Here is a 16346-nt window from a genome sequence, read left to right as displayed (position 1 = left end):
GCAGTAATCCTCTTCCAGCATTGGCACTGTCTTCCAATTTTGCAGGTTTTGCAAAACTACTACATTAAAGGGTTATTTAAGAAAGCATTAAAACAGGTTGATGTGAATGCTCATCCTGGGCTACGCTGCTAGGAGGTCTTCTAAATACTTCTCTTCAGTATTTCCCTTTGTAATTCTTCATCGAGCACCTTGTATTAATGTTCTACCTTCAGTATCTTCAAAACAGAATACATTTCTTTGGCTTGATCAGTGTGGCTGGTGCACATACATGTGTTTGGAATATAAAAATAAATTAGCTTTTTAAAAAAAAAAAACCAAACAAACAACAACAAAAAAAACCACCAGAACAAAACCCCCAAACAGCTGAGTAAGTACATGGTGGAGAATGTACTTAATAAGGGTAGTCAGACAAAAACTTCTAAAATCATAGAATTAGGGTTGGAAGAGACCTCAAAGAAAATCTAGTTCCAATCCCCCTGCCATGGGCAGGGACACCTCCCACTAGACCAGGTTGCTCAAAGCCCCATCCAACCTGGCCTTGAATGCTTCCAGGGATTCCTACTGGGATGGGGCATCCACAGCTTCTCTGGGCAACATGTTCCAGTGTCTCACCACCCTGACAGTAAAGAATTTCTTCCTAATATCTAATCTAAATCTCTCCTCTTTCAGTTTTAAACTGTTACCACTCATCCTATTGCAACACTCCCTGATAAAGGGTCCCTCCCCATCTTTCCTGTAGGCCCCCTTTAAGTACTGGAAAGCTGCTATAAGGTCTCCCTGGAGCCTTCTCTTCTCCAGGCTGAATAATCCCAACTCTCTCAGCCTGTCTTCATAGCCCTCTGATTGTTTTTGTGGCTCTCCTCTGATCTCACTCCCAACAGGTCCATGTCCTCCTTATGTTGGGGGGCCCAGAGCTGGATGCAGTACTGCTGGGGGAGGTCTCAGGAGAGCAGAATAGAGGGGCAGAATCACCTCCCTTGACCTGCTCGCCATGATTCTTTTGATGCAGCCCAGGATGCAGTTGGCTTTCTGGGCTGCAAGCACACATTGCCAGCTCATGTTGAGCTTCTCATCAGCCAAGTCCTCTCCTCAGAGCTGCTCTCAATCCATTCTTCACCCAGCCTGTACTTGTGCTTGGGATTGCCCTCACTCATATGTACATGGCCTTGTTGAACTCATGAGTTTTGCATGGGCCCACCTCTCCAGCCTGTCCAGGTCCTTCTGGTCCCTTCCCTCCAGCATGTCGACTGCTCCACACAGCACAGTGTCATTGGCAGACTTGCTGAGGGTGCAGTCAATCCCATCCATGTTGCCAGCCAAGATGTTAAATAGCACTGGTCCCAATACTGATCCCTGAGGAATGCTACTGGTCACTGGTGTCCACTCAGACATCGAGCCAATGACTGCAATTCTTTGAGTGCGGCCATCCAGCCAATTCCTTATCTACTGAGTGCTCCATCAGTCAAATCCATGTCTATCTAATTTAAAGACCAGGATGTCATGCGGGACAGTGTCAAATGCTGTGGACAAGTCCAGGTAGATGATGTCAGTTGCTCTTCCCTTATCCACCAATGCTGTAACACCACTGCAGAAGGCCACCAAATTTGTCAGACGCAATTTACCTTTAGTGAAGCCATGTTGGCTGTCACAGATGTTCTTTGTGTTTTAATTTTTAAAATATATATAAAATATGGTTTTTTTTAATGTATAAATTACTTGTCTTCCAGTACTTCAGGACTTTCTATCAGTTCTTATTTTTAAACATAGTATGCAGCTTTGTGAAACATTCACTACCCGTGAATCCTCTCAAACTGAGAAGATTTTGCAGATATTTGTCTGTACTGGATCTGTTTCACCACTGCCCACCTTAGTGTTTCTACTAATTTAAAACAAACAAACAAACAAAAAGGCTGGTTCCTTGAAAAAGTTCTCCAGAGATTTGAATTCAAGTTTTTAATAATGCTAGAGCTAGGCCAGAATATATGAGGGCTTACTTTTTGCCTCCCTTAGTATAAGCTAGTAGCAATTAATGGAAGAATTAAAAATGGAGCTGCCTTGTGTTCTAACAGCATCCTTTGAAAGATTCTGCCGTTTGATTTTGACTACAGCATCCTATCTCCCTCTACTGGTCAGCAATCACAGCACACATGACATGTTTCTACCGTGGAAAATTATTCATGAGATACTGTGGAAAGTATTCTAAAACTGTTGTTAGCTGGGGGAAAACTAGAGATGTTAACTTTCATAATGTGGCACAAGTCATACTGATGAAGCAACATCTATTAACAAAAGTAAATGTTTAATCTCAGTGTCTTTGAAGGATTTAGTGTAAAGATTTGTAAGGAATCTTGTTTTAACCCTGAATAAGAAAGGAGATGGTAAAGTACATTGGAAACAGAAAGAAGGGCTTAAATAACAGAAATGGTAGCTAATAAAGGGTAGGAACTCTTCAGTCCTGTTTATTTGTCAGTCAGAAGGCATGGCGGCTTCTATTCCAGCAGCGACCAAACGTCTTGCTTCTAGTGCTAGCACACCGGTCTGGTTTTGCGTGTCAAGAATACACCTGTGCAGCTGGCACCTACACTTGGCTGTTGTGAAAGCAGTGGTATATCTCATGCACTTCCGTTAGGCATCAGGTCTTATGGTAAGGGAGAACTGTGCTGTGCTTCAGCTGGAGAATGTGTCACTGAGCCAAGGTCTGTTTACCTGCCTGAGGCCAACTGGCACAGCTCGATTTGCCTCAGTATAGCTTAGCTTATGTTTCCCCCCAAACAGAGTATCTGCATCTAGTCTGCCTACCTGAAATGGTCCCTAATCTGTACTGAACCTTGAGAAGTGACAGGTATTGTCTGGGAGAGTGCTACCTGGCACAGTTCTCTTGATTTAGACTGACAAGTGGACTGTTCTTTCATTCTTTTAGTTTACTAATACAGATGTAGCCTGTAAGTATTTGCTCCTCGTAAATATTTATAGAATCATATTGAAGTCCACTTCAGTGCTGTGGCTTTCCCCTGCCTGTCACCCACGAATGCTCCTTGTTTGTCACAAGCTTCAGCCTTTTGCTTTTCCCAGAGAAGATGCTATCTTTGCATGAAGCACATTAAAGAAACTTTTTAAAGCTGGATCTGACCAGGAAAGGAGTCAAGAGACAATTAGATGTTATGAGCTATCCTGTGAAGTTTGGAAATTTGACTCTGTGGATGGCGGAGAAACTGAGCAAGTTGCAACAGTGTGCAGCTCACAGTGGTTGAATTGTCTTTCTAATCTCTTGCACATCTCTCAAGATGCAAACAACAGGAGAATAAACACTTCACAGCCCCTTTGAGGGGGTTAGGTGGGTTGTCCCCTGAAGGGCTACTCTGTGAATGAGCATTTGCTTATTTTTCTTCCTCATTCTAATTACTCAATAAATTCATCTGGATTATCTTTATAGTAGACTCCAGGAAAACAGGGTGCTGAATGCAGATTTACTGTTTACCAGCTTGTGTCTTCAGCACAGTATTTGAGTACTCTACAAGTGTTAATGCATTTAATGTGGCAATAGTCTGGGGAAATAAGGTGATATCCCCATCTGCCTTTACCTTCTGTTTGTTGGTTTTAACTTGTTTGAGGGACACACAGTAACACAGCAATCTGATATTTTCTTTTGCTTTGAAACTGTTATTAGTGCTTTGATGGAAAATAGGAATTTTAGTAATTCCTGTATTAAATTCAAATGTCAACAAAATATAGCGCTTTGTTCACATTCTATCAGTCAGATTACTTTTGTCTAACATCATCTACTAATGTGATTTCACGTTTTCCCTTGTTACTGCATACGTTTGACTTTCATGTTTTCATTAGAGACCAATGCATTCCTCCCCCCTATCCCAATCTCTTTGAATTTTTGAAGGAAATGGCTTTCACCTAGCTTATAGCAGTCTCAGAAGCTTAGCTCTGTAAGCTTACTTAAGGCCAGATTTTTGTCTGGCCTTCAAACAAATTTATTACTTAATTTGTTTTGACTTTGCCCAGCCTACATAAAGATGAGAAGGATTAGCTTATTTTGTAGTGCAAAGCAATTAACCCTTCAAGACGAATGTGAAAGATATAAGACAGGGACTTCCCTGCTCCGTATCAACCAGCAGTCCCAAGAATGGTATGTTAGCAAATGTAGTGGCTGCATCTTGTGAAGTTTGTATGAGCTCTCATGGGGTGAAAAGCTGTACTTAACCTTTGGCTAAATGATATTCTTGCCAGTTAAAAGTAAACTTATGTTTTAATACTAAAACATATGTAGCTTTTGCTCACCATGACCTTGAAGCTGTTTTTGTAGTATTTGTCCAGCACTTCTTCATAAACTAATAAAAATCATGTTTATGTGGAAACAGTCATCAAAATAAGCTTTCAGAATCCTCTTTCCTTTTATATCCTGAAGAAATCTTGGGCGATTGCGTGACTTGAAGGTTAGATTATTTAACCTTTCTGTTTAATGAATTATCTAAGTTGGTAATGGACCAGATGTTATCACTAATATAGGCTTTTGTCAGTAACTGTCACACGCCAATAAGGGCTCAAATACTTATTATTCTATCACACAGCTAGAAAAATATTTGGAACAATCTTCTGGAAACTTCTTTAGTGGTTTAACAAGCTGGAAGTAAATACTTCTGCAGAGCACACAATGGATTCCACATTAGAAGAGTGGAAGAGGATTTGTATTTGTCTTCCTTGTGCTGACTCTATTCAGTAAATGGATTTATTATTGTTCCCTCCAGGTCATTCTTGACAGGGGTGTTGCCTCTCTCCAAGGTAATGAGATAGACCAGGCTTCCAGGAAGAAAGCTCTAGAATCTTTTGCTTCCAGAAACACACAGCAGACAATGGGTCTGCTGTCGCAACAGAGTTCTCACAGCTTTACAAAAGGGTTGACTGTCTGTTCCTTAATTGGCTTTGAGGTTTTTCCTCTTCGAAGTTGCTAAATTTAAACTAATGTACTGTGTGAATTTCTGAGGAGTGTGAACACCCCTCCTTGCTTACCCGTCCCATAGAACTGTGAGAGAATAATGTAATATAACTTCTAACTGGCATGTGGGCTGAGGCAGTTGAGCAGGTCACATAAAAGCTCCCTTCATTGAGAACAGGCTGGAATCAGTAGCATAATACGGGAAGACTCTTGTGCTTTTTCAGAACTGCTCCTGTTGCTTGTACACAACAAGCATAGGACCTTAATTCTTGCAGCTCTCAAAACCAATAGGAAGCATTTATTCCTGGCTCTTATGAGTTCATTGTACTAATTAAGCAGAAATTTTTTGGTCTACACAGGGTGTAGGTAAGGTATTTGTGCTTGGCTGAGTGAAAGTCATGCATCATTCTTCCTGCCTTCCCCACCCCATCACCACTTTTTCTGCTAAGATCTTAATCTGTGAAAGAATTTCTGTACCCTTCCCAATGCAGCTGGTCCCGGTGGCTCTGCCTCTGAGGCTTACCTAATGTATTACTTGTAGCCGATTGTGGCATGAAACCTAGCAGCAGAAATTCTGGCTTGAAGTGATTTTATTTTTTTCCCCACAGAAAACAGAGCTGTGCTTTTTTCTTTATTTCTTTTTTTTTTTTTTTCTAGAATGCTTAGGCTCCCCTCAAACAGCAGGTGGAATTAAGTATCAGCAGAATACCTTATTGAGATGGAATAATAGAGCTTACTGTAATCATGAACCAGCAGCTGTCTAGGAGAGGTCCTGATTAAATCAGCACATGTGGTGTTAGAGGGAGAAGGAGAGCCCTTAATTGCAGTTACAATATGGGCATATTGATGTATAGTATCAGTTAAGGTCTCTGTTTGGTGTCTTCAGTTGGACTGGGACCTTTTTATGTGGATGCGCTGTGGGGAAGACCTCTGCAGGTGGACATAGTACCCACTCTCTGGGGAGAAATCTAGAATGTGTGCCTGCATACTTTAACTTAAGATACTGCCTATTATTTCTGAGTTTTTGCTTGGTTCTGAAGGGTATTACTCCATCAGCTCTTAAATTTTACTAAGTACTCTATGGTCATTAGTAGTACATCATCTGCCAGGAGTGTTCCCTTTCCATCTCCTGTGAATGGAGAAGAGAACTGAATTTTTATCTGGTTTCATGTAAGCTTTCCAAAATTCAACATGAGCTAGAGGAGCTGCTTATGGATGTTTGTTGATTGACGTTTTTCAGATGTTAAGGCAAATGTAACCTCTCAGTTAATAACAGGTTTGTCCAATTTTTCTGTACTTTACTTGAGGGTGTGATAAGGTAAAGGAGGAAATTCTTCTCTTCAAGACTTGCTTGGCCCTTGCCCCAGGCAAAAGTCTTTATTGTTAAGTCTCTATGTAGCCTTTTTTTTTTTTTTTTTAAAGGTATAGTCCTTTGAGGCGGAAATGCTTCTACCAAATTCATAGACCAAAGAAGAAAATAACTGGAAAATAAATTTGAATGCAACAGTCATCACGCTGAGATGGTTGGTTGTAGTCTTGCATACTGGTTTATTCCCTCCAGACAAGCCATTTTATAAAAACACTGAACTATATATACGCACTACAGAAGGGGTTTTTAACTTTTCAAAATAGCTCCTTTTGAGTTTTTTATAACTTAATAAGTTGTCTAGACTGGACATTACAGCTTTATTTGAAGAAAAAAAAATGGAATTGCAAGTTAACGTTTAATATTCTTCCCAATGTTTTGTTGGCCACTCTTTGGGAAACATCAAGACAAAGGAATTAATGATCCCCTAAAACAGAGAGCATTTCCTGTGAGAACTTTAACTGATTCCTGATAGTAGGTGTCATCCCTAGATTACAAGTTAGAAGTGCTTTTCAGTTTCCTCTTGACTGCTTGGAAAGCTGCTGTGGAGATTCTCTGGAAAATTGGTCCATGTCCGTGAAATTGCTTTACTTCGGATCTTGTGTTTGGGAAGAATTGCCGCCTTCTCAATTGAAGGTGTTTAAATGTCATTGCCATCTGGGCGTGAATTGCTTCAAAGCAAAAGTGCATGACGTATTTGGAGAATATTTAGCTTGTACTGCATTTGTATTATCAAGGTGATGGTCATGGAAACTGGGGATGAATGCTGGAGTCCTTGACTTCAATTTAGTTCGCAAAAATATTCAGGACGTATAAATAAATCCTTTGAAGATCATGCTGACAGCATGGAAACAGAGGATTGCCCAAAGAGCTTTCTGTGGCAAAGTTGTATTTTCAACATAATACTGTGTTTTTTCCTGTGTTCCCAAATTGTTCAGGTGAAAATTGGGTGGTTAGCTTTCTCCAGTGGACTGTGTTGCATTACCTGGGATCTGAGGACTTTCAGTAGAAGAAGAGAGTGAGTAAGGGATGGAAAAGTCCGTGTGAGCACCTCCAGTCATTGTATTTTTCAGATAAGAAAAGACTATAACTTGCTGGACCTGAGAGTGGGCTTACACCCTATTTGACACTGTGTTAGTGTGACTCAAGTAGTTTGTTACCTTGTTTTGCCTCTTCACTGGTTGCCTTATCAGACAAGTACACAAAACCAGTCATGAATTCCTTGTATGATATTTGTCTTACAGCCTCTGATACAGAAAAAACACTACCTGAAATCCTAGTGATGTGAGGGAGTAGCAGGGGAGACGTGTTATGAACCCATCTTACTGCAGCTAGATTATCAGGCTTGCCTCTCCCTCATGTGCAGTAGTTGGGACTCTTCTTTCCCCCCCGACCTCTTGGACATCTACCAAGATTTGGGCAGCCAGAGAACTTGCCATGCTACTTAAAGAAATACAGTCCTGTTTATGTTGGGCTAGAAACTGTTGCCCCATTCCTCACGTTTTCACATCAAAAGCATTTGAGAGTCAGTCAGCTCATAAACACATTTAGACCAAGGGTGTAAAGTGGATGTTGCCTGGTTTTTATGCAGTACAAAGGTCACAGCAGAGGTCTGATGGTTTTCCTGTTACAACAAAGACCGGTTGTACTACTCTTGGTCTTCTTACTTGGTAAGAACTGTTGAAATGCAAGTGTTTAGCCTCTAAGAGAGAAGTCTCGGGGTAACTTTTTCTTGTGTCTTCTTACTCTAACAGTGAGAACAAAGACTGTATTCTAGAGTGACTTTGTCATATTTGCTCATATTGTGAAGATATATATGCTGTTATCCCTTGAAAATGGAAAACTTTTTCCCCTTTACAAGGGACCCATTGAGAAGGCACTCCGTGCCTTGCCGTTTCATGCATAGAGCCTGTAAGTGTATGGACATATGAGTTTAACCTTCTATGGTGCTTCTTCAGCTGTTCTTATCCAATTTGCTAAGATTGAATGCCTTCCTCTTGCAAATGTCTTTGTATTTTGTTATGCTGGGAGGGGTTAGTCTTTCTCAGTGATTGCCTGAAAGATTTGGGTTTGATACTGTGGTCCACATGCAAATTTTCCGAGGCATGTGTTCCCTCTCCACTTTGTAGCCCTTAAAAATCATCATGAGACAAGACTGGGAATTTGTCAACTTATCCAGTGAAAATGATGATGAATATTCTAGCTCACCTTTGAGCATCCATCCATCAGGAATCAGAGATGATAAAAGTGTCAATGATCAGCTGAGTCTGTTACTGCTTTTACTGGATCTCTGTGCCAAAATAATAAAAGGTGCTTCTTCCTTTCTCTTCTGATCTGATAAAATAGATATTTCTTGGAGTTACATTACTGGCTTTTCAGGCAAGTAAAGCTAATGCCCTGGTATTGGTTTATGCAGTGAAAGATGAGGCAGGAGAGGTACACATTTTTGTCATCTGGCGCTTGGATGGCAGCCATACCACCAGAAGTTCTGGCAGATGTTTTAACACTGTCCATGCTACTAGTTTTTTTGCATCATCCTTTTGCCTGGTACTGACATATCTGAAGGTGTTGCATAACGATGTTTCTTACTTCTGTTACCTTCCAGCTTTTCCAGGTTAACTTTGGCATTGAGACAATAGCGCTGAGTTGTCTGTCTTTCAGCACAGTAGCATTCTCTGTTCTACTCAGCTCTGACCCTTTAGCACCAGGAACTGTGATTGTAACACCCTCCTTACCTTATGGGACAGTCCTGGAAGACAAGTTTGAAACCCACCAGTTGTTTATGTATGTAGTTACAGTTTTTATAACATAGCGTTAGCTAAAACAAGATAAAAGTTTTTGTGTATACACACGCTGAATTTTTGGAAACAAGTGAATCCTCAGTTTTCCTTTCAGATGCTTCCCTCGTTCACAGATGTTTACTTGAGAGAGCATTTCCGCAAGGGCTCATGAGATTACTGGTCTTGTATATCATGATGAGGAGTGTCCCTTTCAGTATTTTCCATCAGTGAAGAAAAACTTTTTCTGTACTGTGGTGAAATTTTCTATCTGCTATCACCCTTTCTGGTGTTGCTGTCTCATAATCAAGGTATTTTGGAGCTTACTAACCATGAGGGACAAGGTTTTCCAAATATTCTACTACCTGAAAAACAGGACTTCCTATGTATGGGTCTACCTCAGTCTTCCTCGGTAATGACTGTTGTATTGGAAAAGGCTACATCCTCCTTAAAACTTACAGTGGAAATATTTGGATGGTCTGCAGAAACTATGATCTCCAGAAGTCCTGTCTAACCTAAATTAGTCAGTTCTCTTATTCTGCATATTCACGGTTGGTGTGACAAGTTCCTGTAGTAAGGAAAGCTTGTTCCTGTTCTGCTCTCTGTAGTATAATAGCACCTATCGTTGAGGTGATCTGTGATGCATCTAGGGTTTCGGTCGCCGTGTTCCTTTGCTATGATATGACCTTTCTACTTAAGGGGCAGAATGTTGGAGAAGACAAGTAGTCACATAAAGTGGGATTCCTCATCTAATTGTAAATGTCTAGACATGTTATAGTCAGTGAGAGGGGAAACGGCACCTGTGGGATACAATTTAATCTCCATCTAAGGCTGGTGAGTCACGGCACAGAAATGACTGTTTCCCCCAGATGGCTGTGAAGAGATGTGGTGAATATATAAGGTCAGCATATATGTCAGAACAAGCTCTAAATTTGGGGAGATAAATCTCATTCTTAATGGTTCATTGTGTTTGTTAGGACCGCTACATGGTTAATAAAAACAAAAGTGCTTTGTTTAAAGAATGTTTGTACATGGTGTTGAACAGCAACAATCTATGGGATCTGGCTGACGAACAATGGTTTTGTGAAGGTCAGGCCAGTCCAACGCTCAAGATCAGAGAAAAAGCAATGCTGATGGGGTCAAGAATTAACAACACTGTTGGAGGTCCAAAGATGGGACATGGTAGAAATCTTCAAAGGCTACGAACTATATATAATCTGAAAGGATGGTCCTCGTGGGTATTTTTTGCATGATCATCACTGAAACATCTAAATGTGCTGGATGGAGGCCCAGCTCCACACCCCAGTGCTTTGGCTGGCCACCAAGCAGTACTTGGGCAACTGAAATTGGTAAACCACAGAAACTAAAGGAAAGTGTGAGTGGATGACTGTATGTTTGTGCATGCAAGCAGTTTTAGCAAATAAGAATGAAGTTTTTTTGCTTTGTAATTACCTTACTTAGAGACAAGTATTAACGTTAAGAACTGATGGCATTGCTATTTTATTTAAAAGGTAACTGTATAACACTTTCTACTATAAAACTGAAGAAAACAATACAAATGTCTCTTAAGCTGTGGTCTAAGAGGACAGCCCAGAGGGATAAGTTTAAGTATTTCTTTACTAAATTTTGGTGATTTATTACATCAAATGTTTAATATCCTATTACCCAAGCTGAACTCGTTTTCTTTTTATGAAGGATTTAACACCAAGCTATCTCAGTAGCTGTATCTGTTCAGCAGCCTTCAGTTTTTCCAAAGTACATCTTTTAAAGCTAGACAAGATGGCATCTAACTGAAGATTCTTGAGATTCTTGGAGACAGATAACTTGCAAATAAATCAGAGTCAGGGCAAGAACTGATCCTTTGAGGAAACTTTCTTTTCCTTGAAGTATCATTTCTGAATCTAAAATAATACCTGTATTTTACCATCTTGCCCATCTGAACATTGTGCTAGGTGGTGTTCTTTGCTACTACTGCGTCTGAGGAAGAAATAGTGGCAAGAATTTGGAGATTGCCTGGAGCCCTATAGTTGGCTGTCCGTACCTTTTCTGTTGTGGGCATGTTTCTTTTCCAGGTTTTCAATTACAGAGTTTATAAACTTGCATGAGGAGTTCTGTTGCATGATGACTATCTGGAAGAAAGCTACTTCCCCCCTGGCTTTAATAGATTAGCTGTTACCTTATTGCTCTGATACAGCTCTTGTGGAAGACTTGGGACATAAGTTGACACTGACTTTTAATTTGTGTGATAGCTATTCTTAGAAAGGTATCAAAGCGGAAAGCTCTCAGTTTCAGGCAGTTTGAGTGTATTTTCTTCTTTTTTTGATGAAGAATGGTTAGAACTTACTTGCCCCCAAATGGAGTTAGTCAGTGTGAACTCACTTCTGTCTCATCTGCTCCCCAAATAGCTCACTGCTGTTAGCTTTCACTGTATTAACTCTAAGTGTGATGCTGTTATGTGGGAAGACTTCATGTGTCTGCCTGGAGGGTTTCTTTGTGGTTTCAGTCTTCTGTATGACTTAGTATGCTCCTGCGGTGGGTTTGGTAATGTTTGTGTTACTTGACTCCTCCCTATGTCAGCGAAGTGGCTGAATACCTCTGGGACCTTTCTCTTTAACCGTTTTCTAGATAAATACTATGTGGTGTATATCTTACGGTCTTATTTATTGTCCTGGGTATTTTTCCCCCCATACAGTTTCTTCAGTTTTAGTGCAGTTTAGGGTTGGTGGTTGTTAAGCGCATCATTATTCCTGTTCATTGCTGATATGGCAGAAGCATCTGTGAAGTCAGGAGGCAGCTTCGAAAATTATCATCTGCCGACGTCAGGAGAGTAGATTTGCTTCTGATGGTCAGAGGGAAAGCAGTCAGGCTGTATAGAGGTCACAAGAAATACAGGTATGTTTTTTTCAGAAGTCTAATCTTAAAGATTGGAGTTCACGTACAGTAGGATAACACCAGGTATCTGAAACACTCACTGCAAATCACCGGAGTGTAGACGGAGGTGGTTCTAGTGCAGAGTAGAAGTCTTACTAGCTTTTAGAAATTTAAACTGCTACGTTATAACACTAAGTAGAGTCTAAATGGAGGTTCTGTCAAATATCATAGGACACTGACTATGACATGGAATGGCTTTGCAAACTTTTCCAAGTAGATGGTAGCTAACAGTGGCAGACTTACTTTTTTTTTTCCTACCTGTATTTTTGTTTTCCCCTACTTTTGTGGTTGCTGATTCCATTGACTGTGAAGCCCTTTTATTCGTGACTCTGTTGTGGAGAGGAGACTCTTGGCACAATTTAAAGTGGACATGTAAGATACCACCGTGTAATCACAGTCTGTTCAGATTGCAATCGTCAAAGAATTACTACTTCTGTGTTATTTGGACCAAGGACCAATTTCATGGATGTAGAGATTGGCTATGTCTGAGTTTTGTACCAGGTCAAGACCTGGACAAGAACCATCATTTCTGTATTGTGTTGTCCATGCAAAGGTTATTTAGGGGTGTGGGCAGGACAGGAATGACAATGTGCTGAAGCATATTGCCAAGAGATCAGGATTTTGAGGTGCACTAGAGCCTGACTGGTTCATGTTTCAGAGAACTAGCGTTCACAGGGAAGTTCTTTTCTTTTGAAAATGATAGTATAACCTTACAACCTCTGATTCAGAGAGATTGGGGAGCGCTAACTCATTAAAAAATGAAAGCATTTGGTTACATTTCTTTGTCAGCAAAACAGGCTAGTTAGTCCTTTTAACTTTCAGTCTTATTTAAAATCATCAAACAATCCCTTTTAATTTGTACTCATGTAATCATGAGTCTAAAAGTGAGAGAGGAAACGAGTTATTGAGTTGGGGTTTTTTTATGCAACTGTTGCTATAGTGAACGTTAACTAGAATGTAGCGCAATCTTCAAATTTTAAGCTATATCCGTAAACTGGACACTTGTGATAATTATGTTCATTACAGATTTATTCCATGTCATGATTTGAGGGGTATAATTTTTATGGATAATATCAAATAGGAATAAATTCGAGGTTAGCAAGCGCACCTTTTCAGCTGTATCAGCTTACTTCTTCATCAGAGGCTTTCACATAAAATATTCACATAGCAAAGCAAAACAAGATCTGGTTTTGCTAAGCTTTTTTCTAAGCTTTTTAACCATTAGAAGTAAAAAACATTTAACCATTTAGAAGTGAAAGGCTTAAGGTTTTTATTTGGTGTGTGTGGGTTTTGTTCCATTTTGAATACTAGCTACCTGTTTATGCTGCATTTTTTCCTAGTAACTGGGGAAACCCTCCTGTTGGTGTCTGGTATGCTAAATTAAGAGCAAAGATTTGTTTAGTTGTCCGTTCTTTTTTGCAGGTGAAGAAAGCCTTTTTTGCCTTGGTGGCAAATGGTGTGAGAGCAGCTCCACTGTGGGAGAGTAAAAAACAGAGTTTTGTAGGTAAGTAGTTCTAACATTATTCAGCCTTACTTGAATTTCCAGGGTGCTTTACTGTTGCAGACAATGGTCTGGGGCTAGCCATGGTCTAACATCCTAGAGATAGCCGGGCAAAGAGGGTTCCTTTTTCCTCCTTGTGAGGAGTGAAATGTTGCCAGCTTTCATGGTGTTGCTGTACCTTGGAATCGTGATGATTCTTTTAGGTCCTGACCTTCTGAAATTTGGTCTCTAATATGTGTATTTCACTGTGTATTTAAAAATAAAGGTAGCGGTCACAAAAAGAAAATTTGAAAATAAGAACTATAAAAAGAATTTAAGGTTACAGTATGCTAATATACATGTGATCCAAGCATTTCTTTCTCTGCACGTTCTCAGTAAGGTGCACTGAGAAATCTTAATAGCAGAACTAACGTTGAATGCTTCAGATATGTCCCATATTGGGAGAAAAACATTAGATCTATGTATTGGGTTTTGTTTTGTTTTTTTTTTTTTTCTTTTAAATCATGTAATTAATTGCCACAACAATAATCTTCCAAAATTAGATCTCTGTTGCAGTTAGAAAACAGGGTCATAGTGGCAGTTACAAATATTATTGTATGTACTTTTTGTGACCTGGAATGTAGATTGAGGATTCTTGGAAATGAATGGTAAATACTTTATAAAGCATTTGTTAAAATATTTTTAAATCCCAGGGGGGAGGAGCAGTAGTTTCATGCAATACATCATAAGAATGCTGTCTTTTATATTTCATTTCATTTTCTGTCTGTAACTAAACACTAGTGATTTAAAGCTGACCTCCAAATTAATTTTTCCCTTCCCCATTTCTTAGTTTCTTCAGTTTAGATGTAAGAGTAGTAAACAGTGGAGCAATTACATCTTCTCAAATTTAGAACTTGAAAGCTCAAAAAAAGATTAATGTTTTCAGGTAACTAATCATCAATATTATATTACGTAGTTTGGTGTTGGTTAAAATGTATATACTATGGATGTACTGTCTCTTTAAAAAAAATAAATCGCATTTCAATACAGATATTGAGGATTACAGTAGAAATGATTGAATTAAGTTCTTTAATAAGTAACACTCAAGAAAATTAATTATACTGTTCCTTCATTTGTCTGAGAGTCTGCCTGACTTGGCAAAAACATAATGAAAGTGTGTCTTATTTGAAAAGAAAACAAAAGGCAAGGATAGATCTCTAACCTTTAAAGATGTTCTAAACCCCCTTTCCTCTTTCCATGTTTTTGGGGGTGTGGATGCAGTCTGGATTCAAGGTTTTCTTTGAGTCAGATTGGAAGAAGAGGAAAAACACATAAGTTATAATTTTGAATATTAATTTAGATGTGTGTTTTTATTCTGAAGTATTGTATTAATGTGAAAGTGAATATACGAAGTTTGGAATTCCATTGTTGATTAGTCCAGTACGAATAGTATGTTAAATGGATTTAATGTTTATTAAATTATATATTGTGAATACAAATAGAGAAAATAGCTGGAAGTTCTATATGTTAAGTATATATCTGAAGAACTTTTTTTTATATATCACTTGTTACAGGAATGTTAACAATTACAGATTTCATTAACATACTGCATAGATACTATAAGTCTCCAATGGTAAGTATGATGTTAAGCTATACTTTTATCATTTACCATACAGCACAGAGACTGAAATATCAAACTGAAAGATTGATGATGATGATTATTCTTATATAAGTCTTTGGAAGCTTAGATATGTCATGGGTATACTCACTGCAGGAGTTGTTTTGGTGTTGGTTGTTTTTTTTTTGTTTTGTTTTGTTTTTGTTTTTTTTAAAGAGATTGTTTTGTGAGCAAAGTAATAGAATGGTATCTGGATATGTAAGTTCAGTTCCCAGCTTCAGCCATGAAGGTGCTATGAGCTTAGGCAGGTAACCTAATCTGTCTGCTTCAGTTATACATGTATAAACATGAGGAATTTCCTTAATGAGTGCTACCACGTATTATGTTTTGTGTGGTGTTTACCATAATGATAGCCTTCATTTTGGATATGAGGCTCCACTTAGTATTGCAACTAATGAATAATGCATTTGGGATGAAGGACTTGACCTAATGTACTTACTAAAAACTAGATGTGATATAAAAAGCATGAAGGAAATACTTGATTATTGATCACTGTGTTTATTTTTGTTGTGCTTGTTTCAAAGCACACAATTCAATAGTAATCAGAGCTCTATGTAAATGGCAAATATCAACCAAAAAGCATTTGGGGAGGATGTCTCTAAGTTACAGGAAAAAGTTCATTGCATTTGAAAATCAATTATGTAGCTATGCATGGGTCGCATGTTTATATAATCATCTTTGTCTCATAACTGTGATAGAGCTATTCCAAAAGGAGTATGCAGAGTTCAGCAAAATGCTAGCTCACAGAGGCTTGGATGCATGAAAAGTTTACTCTGTTCTTGGAGTGATGGTGTAGAATAAACAATTTAAACTAGTTAAATATGTGCAAATCTTTTAGTTACATGGCTGAGATGCACATCAGTTGGAGATCTGTTGGCTTCAATTAACTGTAATTTAAAATTCCCACTGGCAGTCAGTTGATGAAATTCTCTAGCTTGCATGTTCATACAAACATTTATATCCCTTTCTTGTTCTTGTCAAATCACAATTCCCCCTCTACCATTTAAAACACACATATTATGTTTTACTAGCTAAAAAATCAAGAGCAGCTGGATGAAGCAGACATCTCATGTATTAGGCTTCTCAAAGCTCATGATAATTTTTTAAATTTATAGTGAAATTCTTGTCAAATGCCAATATTATGGTGTACTGTCCTTTCTTCTTGTTAA

The 16346-nt window shown here is 38.9% G+C and overlaps 1 protein-coding gene across 4 annotated transcripts in view; it reads left to right on the top strand.

The window, feature by feature from the left end:
• Window positions 1-16346, top strand: part of PRKAG2 (protein kinase AMP-activated non-catalytic subunit gamma 2) — a 232676-nt gene that overhangs the window by 201567 nt on the left and 14763 nt on the right. For all 4 annotated transcript variants that reach the window (XM_082479602.1, XM_082479601.1, XM_082479604.1 and 1 more), the window contains 2 exons: window positions 13442-13523; window positions 15074-15132. In XM_082479602.1, coding sequence (XP_082335728.1) covers window positions 13442-13523; window positions 15074-15132 — 141 coding nt within the window. The remainder of the gene's footprint in view (window positions 1-13441; window positions 13524-15073; window positions 15133-16346) is intronic.

Source organism: Vanellus vanellus (genome assembly GCF_965231255.1).
Source record: "Vanellus vanellus genome assembly, chromosome: 2".
Classification (NCBI taxonomy): Eukaryota; Metazoa; Chordata; class Aves; order Charadriiformes; family Charadriidae; genus Vanellus; species Vanellus vanellus.
Note: the sequence above shows the minus strand (reverse complement) of the source record. Positions and strands in the feature narration are given on the sequence as shown.